Here is a 22414-nt window from a genome sequence, read left to right on the forward strand (position 1 = left end):
AAGAAAGAGAACACAGGACCGATCAAGTCCACATCAGCACCCGTGAGTCTCTTGTTCAATTCAATGAGTACGGTGGAATGAGTATTATTGCCATCTTCTGATCTCTTTTAGAGAAGTAAGGGGCTGAGATGTGGAGTTGACAGCAGCTCTGAGAAACCACAAAGAGGTAAAACCCAGTAAGATATAACCGGAGGAGCTCAGACAGCTGCCCTCCACCCTTCACATCCCCTAAAATGCTTGAAAATGGTCATTCATTACCTCCTTTGCTTTCTCCCCGCCTCAACCTCCCAGACAATGTAACCTCAAGTACAATAGGACAAAGGCAAGCTGATGAAACCAAATTAAACCGCAGGGTACTTAGGAGGCACAGTGGACAGAGCGCCAGGCTTGGAGTCAGGAAGACCTGAGTTCAAAATCTGACCTGACACTTACTAGCTGGGTGACCTTGGGCAAGTCACTTAATCCTGATTACCTCAGTTTCCTCATCTGTAAAATGAGGTGGAGAAGGAAATGGCAAATCACTCCAGTACCTTTGCCAAGAAAACCCCAAATCAGGTCAACAAAATGGCGGGCATGATTAAAACAACAGTCACAAAAACAAGAACAAAAAACAGTAGGCAAGGGGGAATGGTGGAAATGGTGCTGAGGTTGGAAACAGTGTGAGCTGGAACAATCTCTGTGCCCTTCAGCTTTAATTTCTTCATCAGTAAAAGAGTGGGATGGAATTCAATACCCGCCAAGGACCTTTTGGGCTCTGAATCTATGATCTTACCGACCATGAACTTTGGGATGGTAAGGGGGGGGGGGGGGGGGGGGGCGCGTGGGTATTACTGGGAGAGACAAGTCATCAATCAATCATTCAACAAGAATTTATAATGAAATGACATTCATAGTTTCCCTATAACTCTTATTCTCTGCTCTCTGGTGTTTAAAAAAATGTCCATTTTTGGTGTCTGAGATCAGAATTTCTAACATAATTTAAAAAATGAATAAATAAATGTGTGTGTTCATCCTTTGTTGCAAGAAGAAGACCACGCCATCCAAGAAATGATGGCATGACTTGCACTTGACTTTGTTTTGAGTGAGTGAGGGCTGTAAAGGTCACCGGGCTCACTTCTCTTCCAGAGCAACATGAATCCAGTGACCAGATATTCATCAGGATGACTGGAGATGACCCAGGATGAGGTATTACATGGTGCAGTGGATACAGCACCAGGGCAGGAGTGAGGAGGACCTGAGTTCAAATCTCACTTCAGACACTTAACACTCACTAGCTGTGTGACCTTGGGCAAATCACTTAACCCCAAATAAAAAAATAGCACTTTATTGAAGCGTAACATTTGGGACCATTAAAAAGAATTCTGCAAATTTCTCCAAAAGAAAATCCAGCCACACCTGCTTCTTCTTTGGTGAAATTCTTGACCTGGCCCATGGTCCTTTAGCTGTTCCAAACTCTATTAATGGTTAAGTTCCATGGCACATTTATCTAACATCAGACTTTAATGTAATTGGAAGCTGAGCTATCGGCTTCAGTAGGAAATGCCCTAAATGAAATGTTACCCCTCCCTGAACAACAAAAAAAACACACACACAGAAAAAATAATCTCACTAGCGGTCACTAATTGATGATCACAATAAATCAAGAACATTGACTCTTTTTCTCTCTCCTCTTTCAGATTGGAATGCTTTCCTGACGTGCTGTAGGGACAAAGTCTCTTGACAGAAACCTGAGTCTCTGCTGAACCCATGAGGGCACAGGGTCAGCTCCCTGGCAGCTTTCTCTCAGAGCCTCATCCTCGGAATGCTAAAAGTGGTGCAGCAGATAGAGCAGCCAGCCCGGGGGGTGGGAGAGGGAGGTCAGGAAGACCTGAGTTCAAATTCTATCTCAAGAACTTCCTAGCTGTGAAATGCAGGACAAGTGATTTAATCTGTTTACTTCCTTTTCCTCAACTACATAATGGGGATAATAAGAGCACCTCCCTGGGAGGACTGTTGCAAGAACCAAATGAGATAATATTTGTAAAGCATGTGTTAGCATAGTGCCTGGCACATAGCAGGCACTTAATAAAGGTATATTCCCTTCCCAAAGGTGGAATGGAGTACTATGGCTTTAATTCTAGGTTGTAATTAATTATACAAAGGAAGCCGTAGAAGCTAACATTCAGGGCTCAGTGGGCATGGTGCAGCAAGATGGAGAGAGGGTGAAAAAAGTTTTCATGGCACAAACAGGCACAATATTTTCTCCCAGAGAAACATTTGTCTTTTGTTTAAATATGGGGTTGGGTCAAATCCAAATTTAAATGCATTTTCTTTGGTTCATCGACCATCTCTATGTCCTTGCCCCTCTTTGACCAAAAGAAATCCAATCAGATTCATGTTCTTAAGAAATAATAAGATATTCATAAGTAAAACAAATGCTATAGGCAAGACAGGAGCCATTGGCACAGTTTAATTTGTCTTCTATGCCCTTTCAAAATAGTCTTCACCATTTAAGTCATCGACCAGCGAAAAAAAGAGTTTCCCACATGGTAGAAAGTTGACTTGGATGGTTTTTCAAGGTTTCTTTTCTCATTTCAGGCTCAACGTATAGTTTTTTGTCTAACTGCAGAAAAGCCCATTGCCAAAGACTATGCTAGAATGGAAAAATGTAATTCTGAGCATCTGCTTAAGTACATCTTAAATATAAATCATTAGCTGGAAAAGAGAAAACATTTCCACAGATCTACAGGAAACCCATGATAGAGACTAGCCTTAGTCTACGGGAAATGGGAGAAAAAGTCTCCCTCCTACCTGACTATGACAAAAGGTGTGCATCAGGAGAAGTATGCTGGAAGGCTACGGACATAACCTCTGCTTCTCATATGTTGCATTAAAAGTACAAAGGATCTATAGGCTAGTCTATTCCTTCCCAACTCTCTCTAACAATTATATCCTCACCAATCTTCCTGTGTTTTCCACATGGTCAAACTGTCCCCTGCTCATAGAAGACACTGGTCAAAAAATGTTTGTCTTTGTTGGTGATCTGGAAAGTTTATTTTTTTCCTTCTATCTCCAGGATTTAGCACAGAACACCCTGTTCATATTAAGCACTTAGGAGAAACGTTCTCCTCTCTCCCCTCCATTCATTCCTGCTGACTGCATATAATTACATAAAGTGGAAGGGATTCAGAGGTCACTGAGGTCAAACCGCTCATCTGAGAGATGAGGAAACTACAATTCAAAAATTTACGTGACTTACTCATGGTCACATGGGTGATAAGTAGGAGAGTGAAGATTCATCACTCATTCCACTACACCACACAAGGTTCCATGAGCTAATACAGTAATGTAGAAACCAGGTACCATGATGTATGGAGCTTGACTTGGCAGTCAGGAAGATCTAAGTTCAATTTCTCCTTCAGATACTTACTAGCTATGTGATCCTGGGCAACTCACTTTCTCAATCTGTTTCCCAATTTGTAAAATGGGGATAACAACAAAAAAAACCATCTCACAGGGTTACTGTGAGGATGAAATGAGACAACATATGCAAAAAGCTTCGCAAACCTGAAAGTGCTATGCAAATGCTGCTAATGACAGAAATTTTCATTACTGATATTATTTAACAACATAAAGTACATACAATGCATTAGGTACATATAAATAGTATGATGATAGTGTTGTTAATAGAATTAATATTCATATTGTATTAATATATTTGTTATGATAATAACTATTGATAAAGATCCAGAAGAGCAGTTGTTACTACGAGGAATAGTGACCTTAGATGGGGCTGAAAAGACTAATGCACATTCTGCTCTCCAGTTCCAACCATACACATGAGAAGCCTGTTGTTTAACTCCGGGTTGAAGCGACTAGGTAAAGAGCCAACCACTACCTATAACTCTCTTTGATTAGTTCACGGTTTGACTAAGGCTTTCCCTGGGTAAAGGAAACTCCATTCTCATCTTCTCAATATCATGGCAATATCATGGATGGTGAAGAACTGTCTTCCTAAGAAAGGAAAGGCAATGAGGCTGATGGAGGGCCCGGAGGCCATGCCACAGGAGGCTCAGAGGAGAGAAGTGGGAATGCTTAGACTGGAGAAAAGGAGACCACATAGAGACATTCAAGTATTTGAAGGCCCACATGTGGAAAAGGGATCAGAGCTGTTTTGCTTGGCCTCAGAGGCCATGATTAGGAACAAAGGGCAGACGTTTCAGACAGGAAGATTTAGGTTTAGAGAAAGCAAGGACCTTCCAAAACTTAGAGCTATCCAAAAGGGCCGTCTCATGTAGAGTTGGCACCCCCATAATAGTGGTCTTCAAGCAGAGGAACAGGGAGGGAACAGGGAGAGAAAAGGACAGGAGGGAAGGAAGAATTTATGTGCAATAGAGAAAACCTGCAACATCTCAAAATTGGTTCCTTCTTCCCCACATTTTTTTACAGTGTTAATTTGTTGACTTACAAGATTTTTCTTTGTTTTCTTCTGACTAAGTGCGTTCCATGTTTTGATAGAGGAATAAGATGCCCTGTTCTTATTGCTAGAGAATGGGCTGTTTGGATAACATGACTTTAAGCGATTTTAAGGAATGTCTTCTAATCATCCCATTTCCCAAAATGCTCCCATTTTACTCATTTGTCTAAAGTAGCTAACTGCCCTCATTTCCATTGATAACTGACCACCAAAAAAGTGGCTTCATGTCCACCATACATTTCATTCTTCATCCATTGGGTTTTCTCACGGGGATTTTTCAGTTCACTGCCAACATATGGATTTTCAAAAGAAACTGTTAAGATTTACATGGTTTCCAAGGTCTTTTTCATTTCTAGAATTCTATCCCACAGTCTTTGATTTTGAGTTCTTGTTCTGTCTGTGATAGGATAAACCCAAGAAATAATGGAAGCACATCAAGTTTCTCTCCATCTCTTGGAAAGCCTTCTAATTGATTGATTCTCCTTGGCAAAGTCTTAAGAACAGATATTTCTGATGTAACAGTTCACCACTTTGTATACTGCCTTCTCAATATGGCTATTATTATTCCTTGGCTAGCATAATTTGTGTTTTTTGTATGTAGGTGGAGATAAATGTGAGAATGAGAGGAAATTTGTTGTAGGAGGGTAAGGACAATGGCTTTGGAGTCTGAAAGACCCTTGGGTCAAGAGTGTTCTGACAGACTGGTTGTCTGAATGATGGCACAGCTTGGGAGGTCTCTTATCCTACCAGGGTCACAGAACTAAAATTCCTCAGGACAAAAACTTACTGAAGACATACTAAGTGGCACTGGTAGAGGGAGTTTCCTCCACTGAAGAAACCAGAGATGTATATGTGTATGTATGGAGGAAGGGTCTTTTGAGTGTGCATGTGAGTCAAAAACCATTTGCTAAGTATATACTATGTGTCCTACAGTGATAAGCACTGGGGAGACAAAAAACAGGCAGAAACAGCCTCTATCCTCAAAGAACTCATATCCTAATGGAAGAAACCATATGCAAATTAACTTCTGGTTGCTGATTCATTTCAGTCATGTCTGACTCTTCATGACCCATAGGAGTTTTCTTGGCAAACATACTAGAGCGGTTTGCTTTCCTTCTCCAGCTCATTTTACACCTGAGTACATACCAAATACTGAGTATACGAGGGGTCATTTCAGAGGAGACAGCATTGGCATGTGGGGGGTCTAGGAAAGGGCTCTTACAGAAGTTGGAATGTGTGCAAGAGAAAGACAGATACAGACAGAGATATGAAGACAGAGAAAAAATATCTTATTTCGCTCAAGACCCAAACAGTGTCTAATTTAATAACAACTCTCACCGCCACAAAGATATCTCTTAATCCAAATGCCATTTCTCTCACTGATTACATCCAGATCATCCCATCTATATCTTGTTGGGAAAGAGTAGCTTGCACATTGTCTCCCTCTATGAGACCGGGATCTTCTCAAGAGCAAGGATTATTTTTCATCTCTTTTTGTACCCTCAGCACTTAGCCTGGCACATAGTAGGTCTAATAAGTATTGATTGATTGATTAACATCGAGGAATCAGGACTTACACCCAGACCATCCTGAAAGTTTCAAGACCTGGATTAATATTTTTTTTAAAGAAGACAACACGTGCTGTGGAGGTCTCAGTTGTTTTCTGTTAACTGATTAAAAAAAAATCTATGTGAGCCATCACTGAGTAAATGTAACTATGTGAAGGACCTGAAAAACAACAATGTCATCAAAATGAGGGCCACTGAAGCAAACATGTGAGCCCAACAGGCTACCGACTGAGTTAGAAAACCACTAATTAACATGATCTCTGTTACTGTATTTTTATGTATTTTGTTAAATATTTCCTACTTACATATTAACTCATGGTTCAGTCCAGACTTGAGAGGGCTGCGGATTGTCTGCAGGCTAACAGTGTTTTGACATCCATGGTATAAAACATCTAAAACTGCTGCTTTGACTTTCCTCTTTCGAAACTGCATAATCTGGTTTTCAACCTCGCTGTTAAACTAAACTTGCTCTCTCCAGAGCCAACAATGGTTTGATTGTTGAGTCTAACGTCCTCTTCTCAATCCTTCTCCTTGTTGACCCTCTTTGATACTGTCCATCACAATCTCCTCTTCTCTCCCCTGGTTAATCAGGGGTTAATCCCCTGACTATGCCTGTCCCCTTTGCTGACTCTCCATCCCAGTCATCCCAAGAAGCACAGGTGTCTCCTAGGCCCTCTTTCTCTTATCTCTCTAGATTTCTTAATGTGTAGTTCATTAATTTGTTGCTTCTCAGTATTTCAACATCGCTGGTCTCTTTTATAATCCTTTGTATTTTATTTTATGTATTTCAAAATACCATAGGTTTCACCAGATTGGCAAAGAGGTCCATGACAAAGGAAAAAACAAAGCAAAAAAACCCACCTCTTGTATACTATCTCATCAGCTACCATGGAGTCAATTAACTTCCCTGCATGGAGGAGTCCTCATTTTGCATACCGACCTTATATCTTTTCTGACTTCCAGCCCTTCCACACTAGTTGTCTTTTGTGCATCTCAAACTCACCATGTCCAAAACAGAACTTGCCTTTCTCCCTAAGACCTCCCTCCTACCCATCGGTCAAGAGCACCCACATCCTCCCATTCACCCAGGCTTCCAAGCGTCCATCACCAGTCTCTCATCCCACATACAGATTTGCTGAATAGTCTTGTCATTCATCTCCCTTATGCATTCCCATCTCTCTCTTGATGCTGCCACCACTCTGGTCCAGCACTGGCTTTCTGACCAGCCTCTCTCCCCGCTCCAATCCATTCTGCACTCAACTGCCAAGAGATTTTCCTAAATCACTCAGAATTACCCAAGTGACGGAGTCCCTAAAAAACAGCTAGTAAGAGTCAGAGGTAGAACCCAAATGTAGGCTTTCCTGACTCAAACTCTGGCTGTCCATCTACGATGTAATGCTGTCTTCTCTATCCCTTAGTATCCTGGCTGGAAATGCCCATCCTCTGCACTTTTGTTCTTTCCCATGTTCCTTGTTCACAATGACTTGGATAAACAATTTACCTATCTGCCATAGCAGGAAGATGTGCCAAAATTGGGCTGTGCATAAAAGGAGAAAATAAGAGATAAGTCTTAGAGCAGCTTACATCAGAGGAGGGAAGATTTCTGTGATTGGAGCTGGTCCTACACAGTGATGAAATAAACATGTTTAATTTAGAGAATTAGAAATCTCCTTTGATTGCTGCCCAAAATCTCAACAACTCTCCAATGCAGACTATTTTGTTCTTAACAACACAGCAAATAGAAAACAGAGCCGATTTTTAGAACTCTTCCAAAGTAGGAGACTGTTGCTTAGTGGTCCATTTTAACAGGTCCCAGGTGCAACGTCCTTGAGGACGTGACTTCCTTTGTACTTTCTACAAAGAAATCCTTCAACCCATGTTCTCACTGTCTCTTCACTTACTACTTGTCTCAAAGCTTAAAAAAGGATTTTAAAATTTCTAGAAACACGAAAACTATTTTTCTCTCTCAGTGAATTTTCTTCAGTGTTGACTGTGATTTTTTCATATCCCTAAATTGCCAAGTAACGCTACCAACAGCAAAATAGATCATGTATGTCCACAGAAAACATGTGATAGTTTATTCTAGAACTTTGATAGGAAAGATGTCTAGTGACTCCAAAGGGAACACACACAGGATCCTGAACTCAGAGGCCTTTGAGTGAAGTCTCCAATTCCACAGATGACGCACAGGGGCTCAAGGTCATTACAGAACTTTCCCAAGGTCACAGACATGATGCAAAGATTCCAATCCTATCTCAGTGCACAAACAACAGAAAAATCACTGCTTTTCACCCACAGGCCTGCAATTTTTCTTAATCCCCTTCCCAAAGCAGAGCTTCAAATTAGATTAACCAGAGCTATTGAAAACTCTGAATTGTACAGTGGTGACGGACAGCGTCAGGTGTCCCCAGAGCTTTTCAGCAAATATTCTGAGTAACAGCAGGGGTGCAAAGCAGTCACGAAGGAGCTTTGGTGATTATGTGACAACCTGGTGGGTGTGAGATCCTCTTAAAGATTCCATACTGCTGCCATGGCAAAAATGACTCATTGAGTCCATCCTAATGAGGCATGGTGGTACAGAGGAAAGAAGCAGGAGATGAGAGTTCAAATCCTGGCTCTGCCACTGAATACTTAATCTTAAACAAGTGAGTTAATCTCTATGGGTGGACCTCAGTTTCCTAATCTGTAAAAGGAGGGAATGGGGAGGGTTGAATTAGATAGTCTTAGAGGGTTCCGAGGAGCTTATCTCTAATAATTAATACAATTATCTCTTACAGTGTCTTCCTTTTGTCAATCATCTTTTATTTATCTTATCAATACTTTGTTGGTACACAGTGGTTTACAAGTTGCCATTTCTTTTAGATTTCGATCTCCTTGAGGGTAGAGACTGATTCTTCCCTTGTTTTTGGTTTTGCCTTTTTTTGTATAGTCAGCACTTTAGCAGAGTGCTTGGCACACAGTTGGCACTTAATAGATGCTTGCTGACTGACTAGTAGGGAACTCAATCACTCTAGCCTCAGAAACTCTGCAGAGTATCTTCTGACTCTATCCTCAATATCAAACTTACGTAGGAAAAGTTAGGGGTGGAGTTAAAAAAAATGGTGTTTGTGTGTGGGTGTTTGTGTGTACCTGTGTGAAAATAAAGTAACACCACTGTGCCTTTGCATATCTGACTCACTGGGCACAGATTCTGTCCTACCATACCAAAGAGATGGGAAATTCAGATAGAACAAAGAAACCTGTTAAAATGAGCAGTCAGACCTGGTATTCAGACTTTGGTCAAGTTTTAATGCTATGAAAAGAGGAAACACTGAAATGAAGGGGTGCCCAAGGAGGACCAAGTATAGCTGGCATTTCAGACTCAGGGTTCCTGATTTCTCTCCAAAATCTGATGCTATTAATAATCTTTCCTCCCAGAGACTCCCTCCTGGACTCTGCAGCTTCCTGGATCTCTATAAGCAAATCTTTTCTGCAACATCCTTACCTATATCACATCCTAACTGTGGGTACCTCCCAACTCCCCCAAGGTCCTGTCTTGGGTCTTTCTCTCTTTTCTTATCTGAATCTCATCCCTACTTATGAGGTCAATGATCCCCATTGTAGATGATTTCCAGATCTATTGATCCAGCCCTGGACTTGCTCCTGAGTTCTAAATTCTCATCACAAATTGCCTAGTGAGTATCTTGACCTGGATATCCCATAGAGATCAAAAATTCCAAATATCCAAAATGGAACGCATCCTTCACTCCCAAACCCTCTCCTCCCCCGACTCTCCCCATCACCCAGGTCTGCAACCACAGAATCATTCTGAATTCTTCTTTCTCATTCATAACACATAACCAATCAGTTGTCAAATCTTGCAATGAGTGGAGGGAATACTTTCATTTTGCTTTGTATTCTGAACCACTAGTCCAGGGCTTGGCACAAATCAAGTACTTAATAAAAGCTTGTCAACTGACTGATTGATGGAGATACTAAGATGGGGGGAGGGAGAGGGAAGAGAAGGAAGAAGGCAAGAAGATACAACGCTATCACCACCGCTAACAGGAGTGTGGTCCCTGCTCAATCCAGCATGTTTGCAGACCCTACATCCAAAAGAAACTAATATGAAAGCCTTGAGGCACAAAGTGAGTATAAAGGACACTGGACGTAGGGTCCAAGGACCTGCTATGTGGGAGAGCCAGAGCAAGACACTTAAACCCTTTGGCCTCAGGTTCCCTGTCTGTAAAATAAAGTCCTCTAAGGTTTCTAGTTCTATGATGATCAAAAAATTCCATACCACTGACAGGCTCTTTTCAGTCTAAGACTATGGAGTAAAGAAAGGCTGGGTCAGATGAATGATAAATTTACCTGGGATATATATCCTGGGGGCACATGGATGGGGGGAATGGATCCATTGGGTGACATCATGGGAACTTCAGCAGGTCCTAGAAACAGAAACAAAAAGAAGGTATGAATGTGGTCCTTCCCAAAAGCACCTGATTTCTAAACTAACTGGTTTTCTATGGACTGTCCAAACGGAAAACATCTGACCACCATCTGTTATTGCTTTACATCAATGCATTCAACTTGGCTTCCTCCCTGGGAGGCTTTCTCAGCCATCCTTCTTGCCCTTGGTTTCAAAATCAGAGAATCCAATGAATTCTCCTGTTTTTTCCCTTAGGAGAAAAAGTGAAAAATCAGCAACCCCCCAACCCAGTTTCAAAATTCCTTCAGCCTTGGGTTTGATACAGACTTTGAAACACTGCAGCTGAATTTTCAGTGTTCCGTGCTCTAGATGGGTGAGGCTTCTCCAAGGGCAGGGAGGGAAGGGGATCTTTAAATGAGTAGCACTTTTCTAGAAAGCTAAACCAACTCGGATGGGAATTTTACTTTCTTTACTGGAAACTTGATGTTAGCCAAATTGCACCTTGTACCAAAAAAATTCAGTAAAATTCATTCATTTGAAATGGAAGTAACCTGAAAGGCAAAAAGTATTCAACTCCCTGGTTTTGGATGATCTGGCATTTAATTAGAGAATAGGATACCTAAGTCATTTGAAAAACAGGCCGTGAGAAATGGAGCTTGCTTTCAAATCGGAAATACTTTTAGATAATCCCATAGCAAGAATAGATGGCTTTGCTACCTGTTTTGGAACTCTTTTCATCATTTCAAACTAATTCCCACCAAATTAATATAAAAATGTGGTTTGAAGTGACATGAAAGGCAGGTAGAAAGAAACACAGAACTGCAAAATCACACATATCACCAAGAAAGACCCGGAAACCCAGCACACTGGACATAGGAGAAAACCTGAGAACCAAAGGAAGGCCTCTAGCCCATTGGGTGGAGAAGGCCTTGGGTAAGAGCTGCACAGAATTAGCAGCCCTGGGGAGGGTATGAACTTCTTACACCAATGAAATTAAACTTATCCCGGTTGGTTTTAAATCCACCTTTCATTAAAAAATGGCAATGTATGTAGAAGTAATCAGCATAAAGCATAAATTTAAAACCTTCTAGGATAAGTCACTGAATTTGTTAGTTTGTGCAAACCACAGCCCCTGGGATTTTCCAGTTCCTCCTTTACCCTCTTGGCTCTGCATTGCTTCTGCTGTTTATCTGACTTTTCCCCCTCTGGTCTTACATTCTATTGTTGGGAGTGAAAATCCTTTGGCAGCTGCCAACAGTAGCAGGATGGGAAGGCATGCGTGGGGCTTGATACTCTCCCTCATTGGCAAAAGAAAGTCATGAACACACTAAACGTCACCTTGCTACATGAAGATAATTCACCTTTCAGCTCAAAGCACATGCCAGCTTTATCCACGTCATCACAAGGGAAGAAATAGGAAATGAGGGGACAGGGCTTGCCCACTTACTGCAAAAACCAATATGGAGGACTCTGGAGAAATCCTATGTCACATTTATAACTTCCCATACTATTTGTAAGTATAGAGAGGGCTATACATTCAGTATGCAAAACACCTTCCTCAGAACCACCCTCCTATGTAGATAGTGGTCCTATCACCGATTCTACAGAGTTGAAGACTGAGGTTCAAGGGTTCCATCAGCAATACTGGGGTTGTAAAGACAAAAGCAAATCTGAAGACCTGATGGAGTACTCATGTGCATGCATGGTTCTATACTAAACAGATCTCAAAGAAATAAACTCACGTCCTTAAGGTGATGAATGTCAAACCCAAGACTAAGACTCCATATGTAGTACTATTCCCACCCATCAAGGCTCTGTAGAATCTCACAGCCTCCTGATGTAGATCAAAGGAAGGTGTTATAATTTATTATATTGAGGAATGACAGGAAAAGGGGGGTGGGAATAATTAGTAATCCCCACTTAGCCAGGCTTGGAGAGCCCATTCAGACCAACGACTCTGTCAATCATGTAAAAAGAAGGACACAACTTCCTGCAGGATGAAATCAAAGATTTCCCCCAGTAGATCCCAGGAACAGAAACGCAACCATTTTCATAAAGGATTGCTTTTTAATCACCAAAACGGACACTATGCAAGCAGGCTCTTAACCTCCAGCGTGACCCTTAAAACTGCTAAAGTCATTTGTGGAATAGGGTTTGAAGAATGTGGGACAAGTGAATGATTTGCAAGTAGAAAATGTTTTTTTTCCCCCTTCCTGATTTCAAGAGCAGCCAAATGGCTTTAACACACTTTTCTCACCACCCCTCCTTTCTCCAATTGTCATTAACAGCCTTCAAAATAACCTTGCCTAATATAGAGGGAGCATTCCCAAAGCAGAACTGGGCCTCTGGGGAGCAGGGAGGTCTCCTCTCAGAAATAAAGAGTTCTACCTTTTCTTTCCCCATTCATTAGTTGAAAATGGAAGCCAGAGAGAAGCCTATTAGTAATGCTGGAATGAGAGGAATTCCATGCCAGGCCTCCAGCCCGCCCCACTCCCAGAGCTCCCAAATCAATAGGTGGATTTCACAATAGACCCTGCCTAACTAACAGCTGGGGTCTCAGAAGACCCCGATGGAAATCTGGCAATCATCAAAAGGACAGACTCCTTGACCATGTCCAGGACCTGCCTGGAATGTGACACAAGGTCACTCACTCTTGACCAACAACGAGGCCCCAGAGACAGCACTCAGAATGGCATGAGCTGCCTGAGTGTCCTAAGTCCTGCCTTAGCATATGTGAGATTGTCAGGGTCTAGGACAGTCACCAAGCTTATCTTTGGTAAGTCAAAGTTCATCTTTCTGTTGGATGACCTGCTCATCTAGAAAAGGGTCACAAGTGCTGATTGTTGAACTAATGATGAAAGAGGGAGAGAAGGAGGAGGAGGGAGGGAGGGAGGGAAGGAAGAAGGAGGAGGGAGAGAAGGAGGGAAAGGGAAGGAAAGGGAGAAGAGGGAGGGAGAAAGAGAGGGAGAGACAGAAAGCGAGAAAAAGTGGGAGAGTGAAGGAGAGGGTAAGTAGGTGAGGGGCAGAGAGAGGGAGGGAAGGGATGAAGGGAGAGAGGAAGGGGAGGAGAGAGAGAGAGAAAGAGAAACTGGCTAAGTTTAGATAAATCATATATATTTATCTACATTTATATATATACATATAAAGCATACATATTCATATAATCATAGATAAATACATAAATGTAGACTCTCCAAACAATGCTGATATGAGAAATCACAGGACCAAAGATACCAGAGGGAGGTAGGAGGGGCTGTGGAGGCTGGTTGTTGGGTTTGTCCTTCCTTCTCAAAGAGGACCGTGACATCAAGATGATGACATGACTTGCAATTGACTTTGATTAGAGAGAGGGAGGGCTTTCTACTGTAGTCAAACATCTTCATTTTACCAGACACTGAGGCTCAGAGAGTTTAAAGGACAATACACACACACACATACACAATAACATATATCCAATTTTGAGAAAAATGAAGCATTTTCTAAGTCAAATGCATCCAGCTCCATGAAAGAGATTATTTTTAAAATTTTGTTTTTAATTTTTAAACATTTTTATTTGAGTTTCAAATTCTATCCCTCCCTCCCCACAACCTTTCTTGAAGTGGTAAGAAATCAGATATAGATTATGTGTGTGCAATTATGTAAAACATTTCCATATTAGTCATTTTGTACATGACTAAAAGGATAAAAACGAAATAAGGTGGAAAACAGTATGCTTCAACCTGTATTCAAACAGTATCAGTTCTTTCTCTGGAGGCAGATAGTAAACTCCATCATGAGTCCTTTGGGATTGTCTTGGATTGTTACACTGCTGACAACAGCTAAGTCATTCACAGGTCTTCATTGAACAACATGGCTGTTACTGCGTACAACGTTCTCCTGGCTCTGTTCATGTTACCATGCATCAGTTCATGTAAGTTTTTTCAGGTTTTTCTGAAATCATCCTACCTGTCATTTCTTACAGCACAATAATATTCCCATTACAAGCATATACCACAGCATGTTTAGTCATTCCCCAATTGATGGACAACCCTTTGATTTTCCAATTCTTTGCCACCACCAAAAGAGCTATTATAAATATTTTTGTACACGTGGGCCCTTTTCCCATTTCTATGATCTCTTTAGGATACAGCCCTAGAAGTGATTTTGCTGGATCAAATGATATGCACATTTTTATAGCCCTTTGGGCACAGTTCCTAATTGTTCTCCAGAATGGTTGGATCAGTTCTCAACTCCACCAACAGTGCATTAGTGTCTCAGTTTCCCCACATCCCCTCCAGCATCCAATATTCTCCTTTTTTGTCCTATTAGTCACTCTGATAGGTGTGAGATGGTACCTCAGAGTTGTTTTAATTTGCATTTCTCTGATCAATAGTGATTTGGAGTATTTTTTCATGACTATAGAGAGCTTTGATTTCTTAGTCTGAAAACTGCCCATTCATAACCTTTAACCATTTATCAATTGGGGAATTAATTGCATTTTTATAAATTTGACTCAGTTCTACATATCTGAAAAGTAAGGCCTTCATCAGAGATAATTTTTGCAAAAATTTCCCCCCAGTTTTCTGCTTTCCTTATAATTGCCCCAGGCTCACAGCCTTGCTGCAGGCTCCTGCTGTGAGACTAGCTGCTGCTGCTGCTGCCCTTGGACCTGGCTCTCCTCTCATCCCAGTGAGACAGATGTTTTCCTGCCTGCCTGTTAAGCTGCTTCCTTGCTCCTAGATCAATTCTGAGGAGGTTTTCTAGTTGTTTGGAGGTGAATTTGGGAGGGTTTCAGAGGCTTCCTCTTCCTCATCTTGCCATCTTGGCACTGTAAGACTATGAAAGAGATTCCGATAGAAAAATCTCACTGGTAAAAAGTGTGAGGCTGTGAATTCAAACAACCACAAATTTTTCCTACACCTTTAACAAGATACAAGGAAAAGCAAGTTCTGCAGGCCAAAAGCCTTTCCTTTTCCTTAAAAACAAAACAAAACACAACACAAAATCTCTTAACTGAATTATGCAAATTATGAAATGAGCTTCCCACATCTTCAAAGTCCATTTTGGCTAACTGACTCCCTCCTGCAAGGATCCCATGACACACAGCTTTATTGTTCCCATCCTGGAGAGAGGGGATCTAAGTACAGGCCAAATGGACCACACACGAGCTCATGGCAAACTTCCGAACATCAGCCAGGTCCCTGTGAGGATTTCTGGTCCTAGTCGCCCCAATCCACTGCGCCTGCCAGAGAGTCCTGGGAGTTCACAAAATTTAAACAACCCTCCATCAGAGAAGAGAAATTACAAGAAAACCTCTCACTGACTGTCTTCAAATACAGGCTGGAGAGCATTTACTAGAGATGTGGGAATAAGCCTCTGCCAGCACTACTGGGTCAGGTCCTGTGCTAAGTGCTTTATAAATATGACCTTTTCATCCTCTGAACACCCCCCAGGGCAGGCGCTCTTATTCCCATTTTACAGCTGAGAAAACTGAGGTGGCTGCACGCACACGCACATATACACACATGCGCGCACACACACACACACGTGCACACACACGCGCGCACACACACACAACCTCGGAGAGAAAATGAGGGAAACATCCTGACTTGTGTTGTTCTTTTGGGTGTATTTTTCTTTCAAAAGCATTCCTTGTGAAAGGAACCCAGCTTCAAACTCCTGGTAAAATATTCTGCAACTACAAAGACTGAAATCCATGGTACTTCCTGGTTACGTTTTGGCTACTTTTTGGGTAAAGCTTTTTGTTTTCAATTCAGAAGATCTGGGGAGGGTAACTCATTCTTGGCAGTGTCCTCTCCCCCCTTAATAAGCTGCTTACTTCATGTTTCTCCCTTTATCCCCATAATAGCCTGATTCTCTTGTCTGTTTCCTCTCCCCCTCCCCACCACCCTGAGAATGGAATTCCTCATTTCTCAAGGTATGTAAACTATGCCTATTAAAAAAAAAAAAGGAAAAGAAAAGATAAAAGAAAGGGGAGGACAGATCTTTTCCCACAGACTTCCCCAACCCACCAGAAAGCCAACGCCAATGCTATCATATTCCAGTTTCTAGGAAACCTTGGAAAGTTGCTGGGAGGTGGCTCCCACTTGGGTGACATGTTCTTTCTCAGGAAGCTGATCCACGGTCTCTCTGACTTTGGCTGCCTTACAAGCCTGCACAGTGGCCCAGCAGCTGCTTTCTGAACTATTTCTCCAAAGAAAGTCAGGATCACAGCCAACTCACCCCCATCCCCCCCAGGCTGTTCAGTGATGGCCACTGATGGAAGGTCTGGGACCATGGTCTCTTGAGTCTCTTCACAGGATCACATATGCAAAGCTATAAGGGACTTTGGGGGGTCATTTAGCCCAGTTCCATTTTACAGATGAGAAAACTTAGGCCTGAGTAAGGTAAGTGACTAGGCTGAGATCACCACCCCCTACCAATCACACACATACACACATAAGAGATGAAATTTGAATTCATATTCCCTGACTCCAGAGTCTCTGGTTTTCTCTACTAGGAGAAAAGTTAGTCTATCTGGAAACAAGATGGAAATGGGAAGCATTAGGGAGGGGAGAGCCTGAGGACTTCTGATCAGCGAAGGAGTGAATTAGCATTAGATACAATTCAATGTATCCCCAGGTAGAAAGCTCTAGAGGCAGAATTTGAAATCAGATCCCCCAACTCTAGACACTGTACCCGTTAGACTGGAAGTGAGCTCCCTGACAGCAGGGATTGCTTTTGAATGTGTGTATATTTGCTTTTTAATTTTATTTTTGCTTACATCAGTGCCTGGAACATAGTAGGTATTTAATAAATGCTTGTTGGCAGTAGTAGTAGTGGTAGTGTTTAATAGCCAGTATTTATGTACTGTTATATGAGTGACTATGTGGCACAGTGGGTAGAGAGCTGGGCTTAGAGCCAGAAAGACTCATCTCCTCGAGTTCCAGTGTGACCCTGGGGAAGTCACATAACCTTGTCTCCCTCAGTTTCCTCATCTGTAAAATAAATTGGAAAAGGAAATAGCAGACCGCTCCACTATCTCTGCCAAGAAAGCCCCAAAAAGGGTCATGAGGAGTCAGACACAACTGAAACAACTGAACAACAACAAATACAGTGTTATAAGTTTTGCAAAATACTTTACGTTTTCTCATTTAATTCTGATTTGATTTGCTAATGTGCCAAGTCCCCTCCCATAATAATAATTATTTTTGATACAATACCTTAAGGGTTGCTAAGGGTTTTACAAGGTTTCTTTATTTATCATCACAACTACCCTGAGGGGGCAGATGCTATATCATAATCCTCATTTTACAGATGAGGGAAACTGAGGCTGAGAACGGTCAGATGACTTCTTTTTCATCCACAGTCTCACAGCAAGTCCAGTATCAGAGCCAGGAAGCCACAGTGGCCAGAGGTCATTCCTGATGGACGAACGGAAAAGAGTAACCACTTAAACCAGAGAGTCCTAAGGGCCCAAATCAGGAACCCAGGCCCAAAGTCGACATATGGTGTTCTGCCAGGGGTACAAGGACTAAGACCTGGGGAAACAAAGTTGGGGTATGAGGAAGCTGGCTGGAGTGTACCATCTCCTACCCCCGCAGTTCACACACTCTGTGTGCCTGAACTCTGTGGAACTTTTTTAGGATAAACAACCAATTGTGGTCATCCCATAAACTCCTCAACAATCATAGGATGTCAGAACTGGAAGTGGCCCTATCAAACAGCATCAGCCATAACCCCCTTTCTTTTACAGCTGGGGAAACCAAGGCAATAGCTTGGTGCAAAAAAATGTATCCTGTAAGTACCAAACCATTAACACTTACAGTTTTGGTTTAGGCTATGAGTAAGTATAACAGGAATACCAGCTACAGCATCTAAACACTGGCAGAGCTCTTCAGGTACCTTGTCATTTGAGGTTTACAGCAAACCTTTGAGGCAGGTACTACTGGTGACACTAACTGGCATCAAGCAGCTGAGAGAGGCCATGGAGCCTAAGCTTGGCATCAAGAAGACCAGAATTCACATTTCTGACCCCAGACAGCTTACAGGCTACATAAGCCAAATTTTTCAGCTTCAGTTAAATAAAGTCAACCAGCATTCATTTATTAGACACCTACTGTGTGCCAGGCAATAAGATCACAACTTCAGGTGGAAGACAAAATGAAAACCAGATATATACAAGAGAAATCATTCCAGGCACTAGGGACAGTCAGTAAAACACCCTCAGGGGTGGGGGATGGAAGGTTTTGTTTGAAGAGACACTGGTCCTCAGCCCCCTATTGTATAAAATGAGAGTGAGAAGAGGAGGAGGGGGTGGGGGGAAGAGAACTGGAGGAGACAGCTTTGGAGGCTCTTTCTAATACAACCCTATGGTCTACATGAAGCCTGTTGGGATCTTCTGGATGTCCTACACCACTCCCCCTCCTTTGCCAGTCTAGCGAAACCTGTGGACACCTTCTCTGAATCAAGTTTTTAAATGAATAAATTACATTGAATTACAAAGGAGATCCAATGCATTGGAATATAATGACCTATCTCTACATATATACAAACTCTCTCTATATACACATTCTTTAGATACAAACATATGTATAAGATTCTCTATGTTTTATACATACACGTCCATATATACATATGCATCAGAATTTCACAGAACCCAGGTGAGGAGACCCTGTCTTAGAGATTTATTTCAGAATCATAAATGTGAAGTCCCTACCTTAAGGTCATAGAACAGGCCAATGGCAGCAGCAGGACTTGAAACCCAGGTCTTCTAAGACTCCAACACACTAACCCCTAAGTGACATCTCCTAGACACAGAATGACGCACACATGTACAGTTGAAGGAACGCATAATGTAGCCTAAATCAGGGAGCTAAGGTTTTCTGTGTCTTTGCCTGGTCCCACCCTTCAATGACATTGATCTCACCTTTCAATGACACGCAGGGCATACAAACATATGGGATATCAAGTGCTTAAGAGCAGTTTGTTAGTTCCTGAACAGCCAAGCTCTGCAAGTCGGGAAACAGCCTCCGTCAGTTCATTTCAAGACTCTGCACCACCAACGAGTAAAGGTACCTTTTGCAGGTGAATAAGCAATGTCTACCGTATAGGTTCATTCCTTTGCTTCCAACGTGTCTGCAGTGAGATGACTAAAAAATCTTTTCACTTAAAAGCATTACCGAATGCACAAAAGTTTTAAAAAGCATACATATTTTTTAAATCAAGGATAAAATGCAAACTCTTCTGCCAGGAATTTGAGGCACCTTGACTCCCTAGCTTCCATTTACCATTCTAGCTTAAATTCCTGACATATCCCTTAGGAACTCAACATTCCAGCCCAAGTGGCCTGCTAGTTTTTATTCCTCAGACTCACTGCCCGGTCTCCCAGCACCCAGCACTAGAATAAGCCAATTACCATCATTCCACATCTTTGCCTCAGAATACTTTTCTCCATTCAAGGCTCAGCTCCAGGGACACCTCTTCTGTGAAGTCTGCCCAGACTCACCCTCCCCACCCCTACCCCTACCCTGGGGTGTGTTCTTTCAGGTCTGAAGTTTCCTTCCATTTATCTGCATATCCCTCCCGTCCAACATAAGCCCCTCAAGTGCAGAGACTGTTTTCTCTGCGTCTATATTCCCAACACCTCCCATGGTACCTGGGAACCTGTAGGTACCAAAGACGGCAGCAGAGAATCCAACTTAGTGAAAGTAGGGTACTTCATAAGAGACTTTCCTTTTACAGATGAAGGGAAACCCAAGGAAGGTAAGAGACTTACCCAGAGTCGCGCAGGAAATGATCAACGTTTGTGGGACTGAACTAAATGTATATATAGTCAAGAGGTTCCAACAGTCCTATGACAATGGTGGGGTCTCGGGGACATGTGATAGATAGGTAGACAGATGATAAATAGGCAGACAGACAGACAGACAGACAGACAGACAGACAGACAGATAGATAGATAGATAGATAGACAGACAGACAGACGGACGGATGGACAGACAGATGAATGAATGGGATTATTCTACTGGAAAATGTTGGGAATCCCTGTATTCTAGTTTACTTTAAGTCACTCAGCCATTTAGAATAAGTGCCTACTGTGGGCAAGGCATTGGATACAACAGGATTCAAATCCCATCCTTATCTGGATGGCATTGGGCAGGCTGTTGGTTTCATTTTCCTCAGCTGTATAATGTAGGTGTTAGACTAGAAGGCATCTGAGGTCCATTCTAATTCAAGATCTATGACTATGATGCATACATGATCCTACAAATGGGCTTCGGCACATGCACTTGTGCCTAATGGGCCGAATATCAAGAAGAGTTGGAAGGTTTAGCCAAACTTCCAGGATGGCAGGTCATCCCCTATGGAGTTGGAAGGTTTGGCCAAACTCCCAGGATGGCCAGGTCATTCCTTGTGAAGAGTTGGAAGGCTGAGCCAAACTCCCAGGAAGGCCAGGTCATTCCTTGTGAAGAGTTGGTAGGTTTAGTCAAACTCCCAGGATGGCCAGGTCATCCCTTGTGAAGAGTTGGAAGGTTGAGCCAAACTCCCAGGATGGCCAGGTCATCCCTTGTGAAGAGTTGGAAGGTTGAGCCAAACTCCCAGGATAGCCAGGTCATCCCTTAGGAAAGAATCCATCTACTCAGAGCATGCAGACAGACTTGAAGGCAGTCCAGCAGAGGCAGCTGATCAGAGATCTGCCTTGAGGGGAAGAGAAGGGAAAGAGAGATTGGCAAAGTACTAAGCTGAGATATTGGTTAGGTTTGTTTTCCTGATGCTATTGTAAAAAATTCCAAATTGTCGCTTTTAAAAATGCTCTTACAAACAACATTCTTTACAGTTCTGGATAATGAGAACCATGAGTAGTAGACACCATAAGGTCACTGCCATGAGCTACCCTCTAAAGCCTAGAACTATAGATAGCCAGCCCTGCCTGAACAAAAAGAGTCATCAAGATTTCTCCCAGGACAGCTGCTAAAGGTCACCTTTGGACCTGATTTCTTGGAGGTCTGTGCCGTCTCTGGGAGGCAAAAATCCTCTGTCAACGAAGAGAAGAGAATTATATGCTGATAAAAACTTGAAGATTGGGATTCAACAGATCTGGGGATGGCTTTGCATGCAACCGCCATGACTTGGCAGAGTAGGTGGAGAGACAGGCTTGGAAGACTAGAAGAGCGAGACATCAGCTCTGCTTCAGATACACCCTCAGCTCTCATCATCGCTAAGTCACCATGGACTGGGGATGAGGAAAAACAATTCACCCAGTTATTGTTGAGGTTCAAACAAGGTAATGGTGGGAAAATAGCTCACAAAGCACAGAGATAGGGCTAGTGACTGGAGATGGGAGCTGCCTGCTGCAGAGGGACTATTGCCACCATACTGAAAGAAATGCAAACTGATGGAATTTTCAGAGTAGGGTCAACTAGCGGCAAAGAGGAGAATGAATTAATAGATAACAGCACCAGAAATTCTTGGAGAGTGGAAGCATTTTGCCCCATTTGGTGGCAGCCTTTATCTGCCGCCAAAGAAGACTCACTATAAAACGATCAGTCAAAATATGCACTGAAAACCCAAGTTGGGCAAGCAGTATAGAGCACAGCAAAACAGATGATTAAAGGCTGGGAAGTGAAATCTCTGTGTACAGGATAGAAAAGCTGAAAGTGATCCATTTGTTAAAAGGATACAGAAAGACTAGAGATTCAAGTCTGAGAACATGATGGGTTTAAACTAGGACGTGAAGAATTTAGGTTGGATATTCAAGGTATGGGATTTTCTCTGGAAGCCCTGGAAAATGGGACTTCCATTTGTTTAGCCTGAATGGGAGGGAACTGATGAGATGATTTTCTAAAGCAGAAGAATAGTGAGATAAAATGTGAATGCCCACAGAAGAGTAAGGAGGATGCCTCAATCAGGACCAGAAGAAGGAAATGGGGATGGTTCACCTGGGGAGGAGAAGATTTTGGAAAGGCATAAGAGAATGAACATGGTTTTGAACACAATCAG

The 22414-nt window shown here is 42.3% G+C and overlaps 1 protein-coding gene across 3 annotated transcripts in view; it reads right to left on the reverse strand.

Moving 5' to 3' along the window:
- Positions 1-22414, reverse strand: part of FNDC3B (fibronectin type III domain containing 3B) — a 373090-nt gene that overhangs the window by 145225 nt on the left and 205451 nt on the right. For all 3 annotated transcript variants that reach the window (XM_072618464.1, XM_072618466.1, XM_072618465.1), the window contains exon 4: positions 10375-10451. In XM_072618464.1, the coding sequence (XP_072474565.1) occupies positions 10375-10451 (77 nt within the window). The remainder of the gene's footprint in view (positions 1-10374; positions 10452-22414) is intronic.

This window comes from Notamacropus eugenii, chromosome 6, assembly GCF_028372415.1.
Source record: "Notamacropus eugenii isolate mMacEug1 chromosome 6, mMacEug1.pri_v2, whole genome shotgun sequence".
Classification (NCBI taxonomy): Eukaryota; Metazoa; Chordata; class Mammalia; order Diprotodontia; family Macropodidae; genus Notamacropus; species Notamacropus eugenii.